This window comes from Gymnoscopelus braueri, assembly GCF_963280865.1.
Source record: "Gymnoscopelus braueri genome assembly, chromosome: 6".
Lineage (NCBI taxonomy): Eukaryota > Metazoa > Chordata > Actinopteri > Myctophiformes > Myctophidae > Gymnoscopelus > Gymnoscopelus braueri.
The window spans coordinates 23,257,894-23,273,467 of NC_137607.1; the positions used below are offsets into that span (position 1 = coordinate 23,257,894).

The 15,574-nt window shown below is 44.0% G+C and overlaps 1 protein-coding gene across 1 annotated transcript in view; it reads right to left on the reverse strand.

Moving 5' to 3' along the window:
* Positions 1-1,682: 1,682 nt before the first annotated feature.
* The window catches only part of faf1 (Fas (TNFRSF6) associated factor 1), a 93,608-nt gene continuing 79,716 nt past the window's right edge, over positions 1,683-15,574 (reverse strand). The window contains exons 18-19 of the mRNA XM_080429976.1: positions 14,385-14,600; positions 1,683-2,959 (exon numbers count right to left, since the gene is read on the reverse strand). Coding sequence (XP_080286102.1) covers positions 2,876-2,959; positions 14,385-14,600 — 300 coding nt within the window. The 3' untranslated portion in view covers positions 1,683-2,875. The remainder of the gene's footprint in view (positions 2,960-14,384; positions 14,601-15,574) is intronic.

The following is a 15,574-nucleotide window of genomic DNA, read 5'->3' on the forward strand; positions in this document are numbered from 1 at the left end:
GCGAGTAAAAATCTGTTAATTTAACACTTCGAATTTAGCTGTGTGGGAGGATATATATATATATATATATATATAGCCTATATTAAAAACAATACTGATCGAGCTATGCATGGACTTCAAGATTCAAAGGTAACATTTAAGCCAAGTTGACTTAAAAGTGACTCAAATGTTATAGTATAACTATTGTGCACAAAACCATCTGTGAAACGGGTGAGATGAGCAGATTAAAACATTTGCTCACACTCCCATCACCACTCCAAATAATTATAAATGTTTACAAAATAGGCCCGCTTCCCACTTTAACTTGGCCAGATTGTCTGTTTTCTGGAAATTCACTTGGAAGTCGTTATTCGGAAGAAAACCACCATACACACCATTTTCTAATCCAAAAATGGTAGCAGCACAGAACTACACCCCCACGCCTGTTACCTATAAATACTTCCAAGCCTATATAAATCCCAGATTCATTAAGTGTGAAAATTGCACATTTGGGCATGTGATTGAACCTTTAGCTTGGACTATTCGCGTCCCTTCTCATTAAACATAGCCTCAGTGTAATCCCGGCTCCTGTGATCTGCCTGTTTATTGAGGACAGGGAAATCTTCATCTTTAAGCAGCCTGTCTCTGGAGCCGGGTCTGCTGGGGTTCTCAAACTTTGCCTTTTGCTGTCGGAGGAGCCCTGCTGCAGATGGAGGGCTAAGCCTGCGTGATCTCTCATAGCTGCGGGCAGGAAATTAGCCATCAGGTTCCTGATATTACCAAGTGACGTCTGAGTGAGAATATTAAAATAATGGGAAAAGACCAGAAAAACAAGAAATTCAGTGCAAAATTGTCAATAGATTTAAATATATTAGAATAGATACTACCATTATGAATATTGTACCTTGATTAATTTGTCCTTGGTAGCATGTCTGTACAATCTTATTAAAACACTAGACACACAGACACACACACACACACACCTTTAGCATTGAACTTTTAGCCATGGCAGTTTGTGCAATCCTTAACTGAGCTATACAGGAAGAAGGTCTCCATTTCCCCAGACGTTTAAATCAGACAATTGGTGTTGTATAATGCTTTCCTAGCCAACCAGAAACCTCACATTGATACAGTCAGGTCTTTTAGCCTTCTAGACTGTTTTATAAAACAAATCTTCAAGAGTATGTATGCAGCTCCATTTATAGTCTTTACTACAGCCAGTGTTACTTTTGACAGCAAATTCTCATTTAGTCTTTCATGAATAACACCCATTTAGTTTTAGTCCTATTTTAGTCATCTGAAATGCTTTAGTCTTAGTCTAGTCTTAGTCGACTAAATATCAAAATCTTAGTCTTTTAGTCTTAGTCAACAAAACTAACACAGACTACAGCCTAAACATCAAAATAAATACCTTTACCTTTCCTTCTGCTGACAGACTTCCCTGAAAACACCTTGTCGCTTAACGGGCAGACTAGCGAGAATGATTAATTAATGTAGATTAAATTGATCTTTACTCAGTTCCCCACAGTGTCAAGAAATAGGTATTTTCATGCATAACTTCAGGATGTAGAACTTTTACAAACCTGCACACACCAAAAAAAGAAATCCTCACACGTGCACAACCATCTGAATCGCTTTAAAAAATACACCAAACATGAAGCATATTGCGAGCCTTGCGTGAACAGACTGTTGGCCGAGACGGATCAATGTTCATATATATTTTATATAATGTATATCAAACTAAAACTAATACAGCATCAAACTTAAAAAGAATTGAGAGGGAAGAAAAAAAAAAGAAAACCGGGGGGAAAAAAAAATAACCTGAACGACGGAGCAGTTGATTGGCTTGTGGAGGAGCGGATGTTAAAAACCACGGGCAGGTTCAGAGAGAGAGAGAGAGGACTTTATCCCCAGTAGAAGGCCAAAACAGGTCCCCGGTCTCTGTGGCCGATAGAGCTGGAGGGGTGGGAAGAGGGGTATAAAATGGGTGGGGGGCATAGGCGGGCAGAGGGCAACACTATGGGATGCGTTAAAGGGGGGGGGGGTGGGGGGGGGAGGTCAAGGTAAACAGAAGCAGGGTGTCCAGGTACAGATGACGTAGTCCAGCCTTCTCCAGGTTAACAGGGCTTTCTGGCTGGTATTTTTTTTTGTTTTGTTTAGTTTTTTTGTTCGTTTGTTTTTTTAGTTTTTTTTAGCATTTCTTTATTCAAACACACACACACAAAAAAAAACATGTTCTAAAAAAGCAGCCTTGGTGTGTTGAATCAATGTGGAGGGTGGTGGCAGAAGTCCTTTTTTCATGTGTGTGACAACAATCTTGTCTATTCAGTCTTTTAATTATTTATTTATTTTTTATCATACTGTGTGGTGTTTTTTTTAATGAGAGGAAACCATCATACAGCAATGTGGGGCACCGAGTCCGAAGAAAGAGGGAGCAGAGACAGCGAGCGACAGAGAGAGAGAGAGAGAGAGAGAGAGAGAGAGAGAGAGAGAGAGCGAGAGAGAGAACGTGAGGGGGGTGGGTGGGGAGGGGAAATTGAGTGTTTGGCTGTGTGCTTGTGATACTGTCTTTGCTTCTCTGTGCATTGCGTGTACACCAGGCATTCATGTACCACGAACAGGCCGAGAGCAGAGAAGTTTACTTCCACGTCTGTGTTGGTGTGGGTATATGCTTGTGCACATCTGTGTGCATGCCAGTGTGTCTCTGTATGTCTGAGAAGTGGTCTGTGTGTGTGTGTGTGTGTGTGTGTGTGTGTGTGTGTGTGTGTGTGTGTGTGTGTGTGTGTGTGTGTGTGTGTGTGTGTGTAGGCCCAGACTGTAGGCCCATGCTAGATGACTAGTGTGTCCAGCCAGTTAGTCAGTCAGTCAGTCCACTTGGCCGCCGCGAGGGCCAGATCTACTCTTTAGCCTCCAGGAACAGTGTCTCCTGAGGAAACAATTTGGCCTCCAGCAGAGTGGACCCTGGATCCAACTGGGTGATCTGGAGAGAACAGGGGGAAAGGGAGAAGGGAGGAGGAGGAGTTCAAGAGAACATTAGAACCCACAGATGGTTAAATAGCTTACATTCAGAACTGTGTGTGTGTGTGTGTGTGTGTGTGTGTGTGTGTGTGTGTGTGTGTGTGTGTGTGTGTGTGTGTGTGTGTGTATATACATACATTTATATATATAATACACATATACACACACTCACACACCCACACCAATCTTAGCTATGTTAGACTGTGTGTGTTGTGTATTATTCAAACATGGTGATTGAACGGCTGGATGTGGAGGTAGTAATCGGAGCATCTAGCACTTTGTTTCCCTAAGAGCTCCATGGAGATTGTTTTCTTAAGGACGCCTCAATCCAGAACAAACCACCAAGGTTTACAGTCCTGGCATGTGTCTCACAGAGAGAGAGAGAGAGAGAGAGAGACAGAGAGAGAGAGATTAATCTAATTACGTACCTTCTTACTTTGTATCTTATTTTAAGTCTTTAAACATGGTTTGGCAATATGTTTTGTCTGACCAAAACATCATGCCGGTAAAGTCTCATTGAACTTAAAGAGAGAGAGAGGGAGAGAGGGGGGAGGGAGAGAGAGAGAGGCACTAAAGAGTTTGTGTTTCCTGTCTGATAATAATCACTAATTTCCGCATTACAAGGGTCAAAGAGTAACATAGCCTATAATGGCAGAAGTAGTACAGCATGTCTGTGTGTGTCAATACAACAGTCACACTGTTAAAGAGGGACAGGAGTAATGCAATGCCACCCACTACGAAGCTGATCAAGTTGGCCATGTTGACGTAAAGGGGGGCTCTGTCCATTTTAAACCTGCGCTGTTAAAATGGACAGACTGACAGTGTCGCACACACGCACACACACACACACGCACACACACACACACGCACACACGCTGACACCCACCCACCCTGTGGGCCTCCAAGCTTATGTGAGCTAATCAGCGGAGGGGTTGTGTTACATAGGCCCGGGTCTAACACCTGGGCTGAATGGGCCGTGTGACGGCGAGGTGGTGTGACATGGAGATGTGTCCAGGGCTTATCTTATGGCTGTGGTGTCAGACCCTGTGATTAGAGTTCCTATTCTAGCCCCCGGTAGGATAATTAACCAGCTTGCTGGACTGCACCGCTACCTGCCTCAGAAAGGTCAAAGGGGGAGCTAGAGGTCAAACTCACACCCGGACAAGCTGATAGGTCACCAGTTGAAGGAAGTGAAGCGTGAACTCTGACCGTGAACCGATTCAGAACTTCGCCCGGCTTTACAGTCTGCTGGCTGGTGACGGTCTCAGCTTGGAGTTAATTGTACGAAAAACAATTATGTCTTTCCTACAGTATATTAATAGTAATACCCAGTATACAAAAAGAAATGAACATACTTATTATACACAATCTATATGTGTAGATGTGTCCAATAATAACATAGGACTACAAAAAAAAGGTAATTATAATGCTAGACTAGGGTTTGAACAAAAAAGGCAAAGAAACAAAAGAACAGCAAGTCTATTAGAAGGTTGGGGGTGGCTATCCAATTCCCAGAGGTGGTCGGGAATATCACACCAGCAGCAGAGTCTTAGACTCCCTCTTTCATGTCCTTATCCTCATTTCAACGTGTCACTAAGACTCTTGACTTCTCAGCGGGATCGCTGGGAGCCCCGCGCTGGCAGGGAGGGGCTGTCACATCAACCTAACGCACCTCACCTAGTTAACTGCCTCTTAGCACTGCGGGGGGGAAAGGAGCGGTTCAATGATAGCATGATAAGAAATTAAATTGCATGCATCTTTATGAGTGTGTGTGTGTGTGTGACCCCATGTGTATTTCTTTGAGTGTATGCGTGTGTGTATATACACTTTAGAATTATAACTCGACGATGAGGGGAAAAACTGCCAACACAGCTGCGTAGTTCCTTTCCCCACCTCAGGAGTTGTGCTTCACAAATGGCTGCCATGTTAATGAACCTGACAGGCTGTTATGACACCACAGCGTCAGGTAGGAGTAAATGAGGCTTTGGGGTGGAGCAGGTGTGTGTGTGTGTGTGTGTGTGTGTGTGTGTGTGTGTGTGTGTGTGTGTGTGTGTGTGTGTGTGTGTGTGTGTGTGTGTGTGTGTGTGTGTGTGTGTGTGTGTGTGTGTGTGTGTGTGTGTGTGTGTGTGTGTGTGTGTGTGTGTGTGTGTGTGTGTGTGCGTGCGTGCGTGCGTGTACGGGAAGGTGTGGGCGCTGAGTGAGTGTGTATGTGTACATAGTGAGTATGTGCACTTGGGACGGAGGATGGAGGGGTGGGGGTGCAGCATCTGACTCCGAAAAATAAAGTCGAGAAACAAGATGCCACACTGACACAGGAGACGAGCGCCATCGGTGATTGTTTACATTGTTATCCAATTAACAGACCATAAGCACAGAGGCATCTGTCAACAAACAAAGCTGTTGTTTTTCCTCTGCTGTGCCTGAGCCATATTCTCTCCATCAGCACATACAACCATGCATACTTACACACACACATAGTACGTACATACATACGTGCCTGTATGTTGGTACATACTAGAGATGCGCGGATGGGCTTTTTCGTCACCCGAATCCACGCGTACGCGTTCATTATCCATTCGCCATCCACCCACATTGATTATATCATCCTATTTATAGATCAGCACCAACCGTAGGGATGCACATGGGATTCTATATGGATATACGTACTTGTACCAACAATGTCACTCACCACTGTCGCGATCACCGATGTAGTGACTGTATACATCCATGATAACAACAAGCCCTCCGTCACTTTCTCACATGCAACTTTTCATAATATCCATAAGCCTTCTTCTCAGTTACGTTTCTCTCACTATAGCTGCCTTTAGTCCACTGTGTTGTTGTTTGGACGTTAAATATGCACCATATACCATATGGTGACCATATATGGGCATAGCAGTCGGATCTGTGGCTCTGGTCAAACCGGGTCTCCATATGTGCTTATATATGGTCGTATCGGGTTTGTTTATGGTTATGTCTGAGTCATAGTGACATGCCTATATATGGGCATATTGGTCATAGTGATGCGACGTGGTCCGCCCGCCGGCCGGTCCTCCCATTACCCAATTTGAATATAGGATAGTACTAAACAAGACGTTTTTTCGTACATCATTTTGAGAGCAAGAATTTGTGGTAAGGTGGATCTACCATTGAACAACTCCATGTGATTCAAGTTACTACAACAAAATGATATAGTCATAAACCATGACACAGTGATTACCAACACACCACAATAAAATTAAAATTTGAAACCTGGATCCAAATAAAAGGACAGATGGTATTCATTTGAGTCTTGGATGTATTATCTAATATTCTCTTATGAATTGCATGAAAATGTGTGTATATTGGGAAGTATTGTACTTGGTCTGTCATCACATTTCACAATAAAATTGTACATTCATATCAGATATTATAATTAAGGTAATTCAGGTAGTTAGCACTTAGGGTGGAGTTTCAAATAAACACTCAAATTGCAAATCCCTTCATCCAAATGAATAAAACAACGATAATGGGGGGAGGCTTCGCCATGCAAAGAAAAGAAAGAAAGATAAAGAAAGGGGAAAATAAACATGGGGCCCTCAAGATGTCCGCTTTCCAACATAATCAAACGTGCAGCTGAAATAACGCATTTTTAATGAAGCCATTACTGGGCCCTACTATGTTAATTAAAACCAAATAACTTGTCTGTTTTAAACTAGTGTTGTCAAGTGTTTATTTGGCCAATTACAAAAGCAGTGGGAGATCATTATCTGGTGCCAGAAGTGATGACAACACGTAGCGCAGGGGCGTGAACAGAACTGAACTGAACGCGGTGCATCAAAGAAAGGGGGGGGGGGGGGGGGTAAAGGGGACAAAGCCAGTGCCAGGAGTAAAAGAAAAAAAAAACAAGGTTTCGGCAGGTGGGGAGGAAACAAGGAGAAAAGGATGAAGGGAGTACAGGGCCAAATGAGAGGGAGTGGGCGAACAGTTAAGCACAAAGTAGAGAGAGAGAGAGAGAGAGAGAGAGAGAGAGAGAGAGAGAGAGAGAGAGAGAGAGAGAGAGAGAGAGAGAGAGAGAGAGAGAGAGAATTTGGAGAGATGTGGGACAGCTCGAGCAGGAGAGAGTGAGGCATGGAGCCAAGATGAGAAATAAACAGGGGGGGATGAGGGGAGAGGGAACGTTGAATATTGGGAGGGGTTAAGGCTGGGGAGCTCTCTCATACCCAGAGAAAGTGTTTAAGAAAATATGTTCAAACTTCATAAGATCTATGAAGTACTTGATGTAGTAGGATGAAGTACATGCGTGCACGGATTGCACGCATGCATGCATACAGTCGCACACACGCACAGAGTTCCTGTTCAGAAATGGGGCAGGGTGCCATAGGACTGTATGAAACTACATCTGCAACACACACACAAAGTGATACCTGGACAGGATATACCACGAGGAAGTGAGTATGAATTGAACTACTTTAACAATAAACTGTATTAGTACATCTATTAGTACATGTGAACATGACTCTCTCAGGCCGCCACTAGAACAGATGTAAAATGGATTTCAATAAAAACATGCAGCTTATTCTGTAGAGCTGTTTATTTGATCTACCTCTTTAGTTTTGTCTGGGAGCCGTTCAGACCAACTCACAAGGTTCAAACATTAACCGAGAGGGAGCTGGAAGATGGATTAAGAGAACGTGAGAGCAGGGAGAGAGTACAGTATCACAGTAGGACAAATAAATAAAAGATTGGCTAGACAGTATTTGGGTGTCTATAAGCAGTGGGCCAGAGGAGCCGATTAGTGAGTAGAACAACTGTCTAAACATGATTCAAAAACTAGCCTGCAGAGGAAAACGTTAACCGGAAGTAGAAGTAGTACGCTGGTATCAGATCATCCAGTGCTAATGACTCATGACTGAATACCAAAATAAATGTCCCCTCTTTCAAGTTAGAGACAGCCATAGAAAGTAACAAAGAAAAATCAAATTTACATTTTTATCGACAAAAATGCAAATATAATGTCTGCAAACTGCTAATATGCTTCCAATATTTATTGCAAGTTCAATGTTTCGATCATGTCTTGCCTGATCTTCATCAGGAAGTTTTAAGTTCCAGAAATGATTGAAATGTTGAAAGTGGGCGCCCATACCCTAGGTGGGGTTGGCGAAAGGGCCTACTCTGTGTGGAGTTTGCATGTTCTCCCCGTGTCTTTCAGGGTAGTTAATACCCTCACAAAAACATGTAGTAATCCTGGTCGCTATAATGCCTCCCCCATGACAGCCGGGGCGCCTGATGGAGGGGAAGGGAACTGGTTGGAATAACGTGTTCCTTCCACGCGCTACGTCCAACTGGGGAAACTGGGGTGAGTTGGCTCTCATGCATTGAAGGAAGCATGAGCTCGGCTCTGGCCTCCCTAGGCTGATGACGGGAGTGTAGCGCCCAGGATCACTTTGAAATTGGCACCGGGTGAAAAATAAGGGCTACAAAATCGCGGGATAAAAATGTAGAGAGGAAATGTTTAAAGTGGGAGCATATTAGCAATGTGTGGACTTAATTGTTTTCTTTATGTTATCTTTCGTTTGTCCTGCACCTGAATACTACAGTGGATGAGCATGCACTACAGTATGTCTGTTAGTTATAACATAACATAGTTTATTTCCGGAGGGTGGCTAAGCCTGATACAAATAATGCCAGTGTAAGGCCTGCTGTAATAGGGGAGCTAAGCCACTATACCAAATGTTGTGGAAGAGACTGAATCCAGAAATTGGAGACTAATAAACCCACATCAGATACATGAAGGAGCCAAACAGACTGCCTGAGGACATCATCTGCTTAGGTTCCTCTGTTCTTTCTGGGCAAATTGTTGAGGAAAATGGTGGGACGGATGGACACACTCGCACGCACGCGGTCCATTACTGCCTATTTCTGTTTAAAGTATAAAAATAAAGAGGAACATGGCAGAAATGCACTGAAACAGTAGGGCTGACCCAAATAGTTTTAATATTCGAAGCTTCGTTCGATCGTCAATAATCAGATCCGTAGACCGACCCGTCACCCGTGACTGTATACAAATTGCCCGTCCCTGTGAAATTATAAAAGTATATTTTTCACCCGTCAAACGCGGGTACCCGTCGGGTATCCGCCTGTAGTGGGTACCCGGCCTGTTACAGGACTCCGCCTCTCTGTTCCCCTGTCCAGCCTCTCGTTCACGCACACAGTCTCACGCCTGCTAACTCTCATCTCTTCTCATACATTACGTAACTGTTACCCAACCTTTGAAGTGTCTTTGACATAAATAAGGACACCGTCCGTTTTGATGGCTATGGTTTGGTGGATGCAACAGAGAGAGAGAATGACATGGCACAAAGGCAAGCAGAACTGGGAAGAGGGTGAAAGAAGGTTTCAACAGTTGTGGCGCATTACAAATGCAATAGTGGTCTATCCTTCTATCCTCTGATCCTGGCAGAGCAACAGTGATGAGCGTCTGGCCGGGACAGAGGCTCTCTGCACACACCCTCTCATTTAATTACAACACAGAGCTGCCGGATTAGACTTGGGCCTGTGTTCTCAGACTCACATTGGCACCTATCACCGTTCTGATTTCCTCCCTCGTCTAGCTCCCAAAATATCCTTTTCTTTTAATCATCTCCCCATCATCTACTTTTTAATAAAATTCTCTCTCTCTCCCTAGTCACTGGGTTCTCTTTCCTCCATTTTGGCACGATCTCCATCGTCTCTCCTCTTCCTAATCCTCCCACCCTGTTTCTGTTGGAGTTTCATCCGAGATGCAGACACATCTTTATCCGTGTCTGAAAACACATGTTTACTCTTGATTATAAAAGAGACAACTGTGAATCCTTTAAGTGACAAAGTTGTGAGCGGGGCATGTGTTTGCTCGAAAATGTTTGCGTATGTGTTTGAAGTGTGCGATTGTGGCGAGATGAAGTGTGTGTGCTATGCGTTAACGTGCGTTAGTTTGAGGTGTTTGTGCCTCAGCGGTCCCTGCAGATGATGATGGCACACTGCCTGGGCAAGCCCACACACACACACACACACACACACACATACAGTACATATACACACACTAACAGACCTCTACCCTATCACCACCCTCCATTCTTGATTAATGGAAATCTCACTTTTGTTTCCAGCACCACGGCTAATTAAGCAGTGAGTTAGAACAGTGCTCATTAGCTAGCTACCACAGATCCCAGTGTCCAAGCCCTCTAATGACAGTTATAGCTGGCTGGCTGCTGCCTGGATACAACAGAAGAACCATAGAGAATACTGATGTTAGTGCTGACAACTGTATCCCATGATCCCATCATAGACATAGTTTACTGTATACACAACGGGCTGATACTACTAATTAATATTCACTTAATACATCCATGCTAGTGGGTGGTTTTGCAGCTGGCTTAACACACCCAGACACAGGTGTGAGGATTAACCTACAAACCCACAAATAGGCACTACCACAAATATGCCAGAAACAAAAGCTAAGAAAGTGACTACATAGTGCAAACAAATAAAATAGAAATAAGAAACAGTTGGGCTATAACGTGGTTAAAAAATAAGAAAACTAATTCTGAAAAGATTTCTGTCAAGTCTGATCGTTTCTTCCATGTGTCAATTATGTCATTATCACCAGTCAACCAAAAGTTACCATTTGAAAAGGAAGTGTGTAGGGTTTTGCCCTGCATACCCCACTGAATTAAGAGCTAAATGACAGGCTCGGGCTTGTTTTTTGGTCGATATCTAAGGCAATTATAAAATTGCCAATTCCAACAATGGAGTTTGCAAAGTAGGCTACTGCTTTGTCAAAGAGAGACAGGCACCACATCTTTTGTTAAATTATTTAGTCATTCTGCCAATTCCCCCCTTCCCCTTATACTTTAGTCCCTTGTTGCTGCTGACCCCTACTGATTGGTTTGTTAGGGAGGGTGTAGACGAGCATGTGTGCCTTCCGATACACGCGAGGTCGCCAGCTGTTTTTTTTGTCACCAGGTGGACGCAACACAGAGGAGGAATACGCTATTCTTCCCACTGAACAGGTACCCTGGCCATCCTACAGGAGTCCCAAGTACGGCGACAGCGATCACCCTCCACACTTGGCTTACGCCAAGCAAAGCCGGAGACACCGTGGAGGATTTGAACCCATTGTCTGTCAGTGACCGAGACAATTTCAACAGAAACAAAATGCACTCTGAGTTCAGGAAATGCAAAGATGTGCAACTACTTGAAAGATGCAGAAATCAACGAAATGTAGTAAACAAATTGGTCAAAACTGCCAAAAAGAATTTCTTAAATGAAAGCATTGAGGCAAACAAAAGCCACCCACAAAAGCTGTGGGAAGCGCTACAGAAATTAGGCTGCAACAACAAAATTCAAACCAAAACTACAAACATCTGCATTATTTCAAGTGGCGTGCTCATTACCGACAAGCAAGCGGTAGCGAACTGTTTTAACAGCTTTTTTACCACCATTGCAACCCAGTTGGTAAGCAAACTTCCTCAGCATTCAGGTTTGTACGGCTCTGACCACATCCATGCTCACTATGTTAAACTAGGGGCTAAAAAAAGACTCCTTTTCATTCAAACCAGTAAATGCTGATGATGTGCAGAAAAAACTACTCGCCCTCCAGCCAAACAAGGCCACCGGCCTTGACAATATCCCCACCAGATTCCTCAGAGACGCAGCTACTGCTATTGCCCCCATAGTAGCCCAAATCACAAACCTATAATTCAATTCCTTTTTTAACAGGTCGTTCATGAAAGTCCTTGCGGTCTTGTTTCCAATGAGAACCTGTGAGCAATTGGGGTTAAGAGTCTTGCTCAGGGACAAATTTCATATCATCGGCACATATGCTGGGATAGCCTGGAATCGAACCTGGGGCAACCAGGGCCAGCTGGTTCCCTAGGCGGGCTCACTAACCACTCAGCTATGGCCGCCCCTCATCTATCCATCAGCCAGTGTCACGTCCCACAGGATTTCAAGTTGGCAAGAGTAATCCCTCTGCATAAAAAAGGAAGCAAATTAGAACCTGGCAACTATAGGCCTGTTTCCATCCTTTGTTCCATCTCAAAGGTTGTAGAGCGATTAATTCAAGAACAAATCAACAGCTACCTCAGCGAGCATAAACTGTTGTTTGAATTCCAATCGGGCTTCAGAACCTCCCATTCCACTGACACATGCCTACTGTATCTGACCGACTACATCAAACGTGAGGTAGACGCGGGCAAATACTGCGGCATGGTCATGTTGGACCTCCAAAAAGCGTTCGACACTGTAAACCATTCAATTTTACTTGATAAGCTGAGGGCGATTGGATTTGACTGCACATCACTAAACTGGATGAGATCTTACCTGGAGGGAAGAGAACAAGTGGTTGACATCAACGGAACCATGTCCTCATCCCTCCCGGTGAGCTGTGGGGTTCCTCAGGGCAGCATTCTAGGGCCGTTACTGTTTCTTCTATACATTAACGACATGAGTGCTGCCTGTAACTGCAAATTGTTCCTGTTCGCTGATGACTCGGCACTCCTGATCTCGGGAGAGGACAAGTTGCAAGTTGAGGAGGCGCTCAGCTCCGAACTCTCAAAAATCCGTACTTGGCTTACCGATAACAAACTGTCACTACACCTTGGGAAAACTGAATCCATTCTCTTTGGGACCAAACATTCCCTCAGACAGATGGATGTAAATGATTTCAAGGTCAAAGTCGATGACACAATTATCTCTAGCAAAGAAGAGATTACCTATTTGGGTTGTGTTCTTGACAAATACCTGACAGGTGAAAGCATGGCTACAAAGGTGGTCAAAAGAGTAAACCAGAGAACCAAATTTATGGGCAGAGTTTCCTCTTTTGTCAACCCTCAGGCCCTCAGGACCCTCTCTGGGGCCCTGATTCAACCACTTTTTGACTATGCTTGCACCTCCTGGTACTCCAACACCTCAGTGTCACTGAAGACTAAGCTTCAAACCTCCCAAAACAAACTGATTTGGCTACTCCTCGGATTGGGGCCCATGACCCACCTTTCTCCCACCCATTTTGCCAGCCTAGGCTGGCTCAGGGTGGAAGATAGGGTTAAACAACAAAAAATGGGACTGGCCTTCAAAATTGTAAATGCAAATTTGCCCGATATGCCCCCTATTCCCGCATATCTGAGTAAATACCTCCAAAAGGTTAGCGACACCCACAGTCACAATACCAGAGGGAGCGTTAACAACAATTTGGTACCACCCACCCATAAAACAAACATGGGCAAATTCTCCTTCTACAGCACTGCCACCCAGGATTGGAATAGTCTAACTCCATCCCTCAAAAAATGCAGTTCGCTGGGCTCATTTAAAAGAGCCTTAAAAAAATCACCTTTCAGGAGGCCAAATGAGGAGGTAGTACCATTTTCCCGTTAGACAGCAGACCCTCCCCCCCTGTTCTTGTACATATTTTTTTCCCCTCTTTTTTATTTTCTTTGTTGTACATAGTGTTATTTTTTTTGCTGTTTATTTTGTAATGATATTTGAACTGTGGTGCCACTATATATGCCTATGAATTGAATACCAATGCCCTCATTGGAAACAAGTCCGCAAGGACTTTTATGAACGGACCCGTTAGACAAAGTATTTTTAAATGTAACTGTGCTGTTTTACATTTTTTGCCTAATAAAATATTCAATCAAAAAAAAGTCACCACCCCCCTATTGTTTTTCAAATAATACTACTAAAATATATATATATATATTGTATATATATATATTTGTATCCCTATTGCTCGAAGCAGTGAAAGCAGCCCTGAAGACTTTCCACCGTGACCAGTGCGTATTATTTGGCCACCACCTACATTCCTTCAGTGTTTGCCAGTGTATTCAGTGAAGGGCTAGGCTTATCTTTGTCATGAAACCAAATGTTCGTCATGATTGGAATAGTTTTTGAATATTCATTTAATGCATCATCGAGGACATTAGCTACTCCATCCCTGCGGTGCACCCTCCTGGAGACATGCGCTGCTGTTTTGCAAAATGAGGGCGTTGTGCCCCACCATGTTTAGGAAGGAAAGCCTGGAATGGCGGGTTTCACAAATTTACCTGAACATTTATGGATGGAGTGAAAGTTTTTACTACTGATTAATGTGTAAACATTAATGTATAGTGGCTGGTGCGTGGGATGTGTATCCCTGGTCTCCTGCAGGCCGCTGTGGTTCAGGAAACCCCCAATGAAGAGCACCTGCGCTGATATAGGTATGGCATTTGAGCATTGGGTCTCTTTCTGAGGTTCAAAATTATGGTATAAGCTTACATGCCAAGTTGGGAGACATTACTCTTCGCGGTCCCGAATATCCTGTGTGTGTGTGTGTGTGTGTGTGTGTGTGTGTGTGTGTGTGTGTGTGTGTGTGTGTGTGTACGACCTACATTTCTACGAGGGAAGGTGGTGAGTAGTTTGAACTCGTCGAAGGGGAATCCCTTGGACGCCACATAGTCAAAGAGGACCTGCAGCTTGCAGCTGCCCAGGAAACGCCTTTCGAGGAACAGGCCGCTCGGCGTGCGGACACGCAGCTTGCTGATTGGCTCTCCTTGCTCCTCAAGGGGCTCTGGCGGGAGGGCCTGTTCCAGTGACAAGCGGATAGCCTGCGAAAAAGGGGGACAGGACAAAGACAATACAGTTATATGGAGCTACGTACTGTATGTTAAGTCAATAAGTTGTATTTTTACATTTTATTTCACTGACTACATCCCATTCATAACATAAGCCATCGAATGCTTCAGGCCACATTTCTTCTTGTTTGTAAAAGGTATCGGAGAAACAGAGAAAAAGGTTGTCCATAAAAGTCATTGACGGGCTATTGCCCAGCACTGATTATAGGGTCTCATGGTTGTCCCAAGAAACATGATTTAATTAGTTGCCCTGTGCCTCACCCTGTTCCCTATTGCCTGACATTGCCCAAAAGGTTGCCTGAAAGTGAATGATCCTGTTGAAACATAATCTCTCAAGAACAGATTCAGAGCTGAGCTACTGAATCTGTCAGGGAGCCCCGTTCAGAACGTGTGAGCATTGGCCTACAAGTGGGCGTGCCCTAGATCAGGAAGCAGGCCGTGCTTTACCCAATCAAATGTGGTGGGCGGGATTTACATCTGTGCGTTCGCTTCCCACTGGAAACAAACCCAAACTCATTTAACATGTCCTCGGAGCCGACAAAACAACGGATAGTTAGTAACATTTTAACTTGTTCTTCCATCATAGAAACAGGTGGGCTAATAACCAAAACGATCCATGTTCCGTGGGAGAAATGGTGTTAGTGTTCCGTGGAGAAATATTGTTAGTGGGAATGAAAACATAGACGCACCACCGGAAGTGGATGGCTGAGGGCAGACCAAAACGTCGGTTTCCAGTCATCGTCGGTCTATTTCATCGCTCCCCTCAGAGTCAAATGCAAAAGTGAAAAATGCTGGGCGCTGTTTTGACTTTTTCTTTGACAATGGGTTCCCACATTGGTGCTCATTTGGAGATTTAGGCTATTTATTGACGGAGATCTGTCATTTAAAAACAACCCCGTTCACTGCCATTGACGAGATGAGATGAGATCTCCGTCATTTAAAAAAGG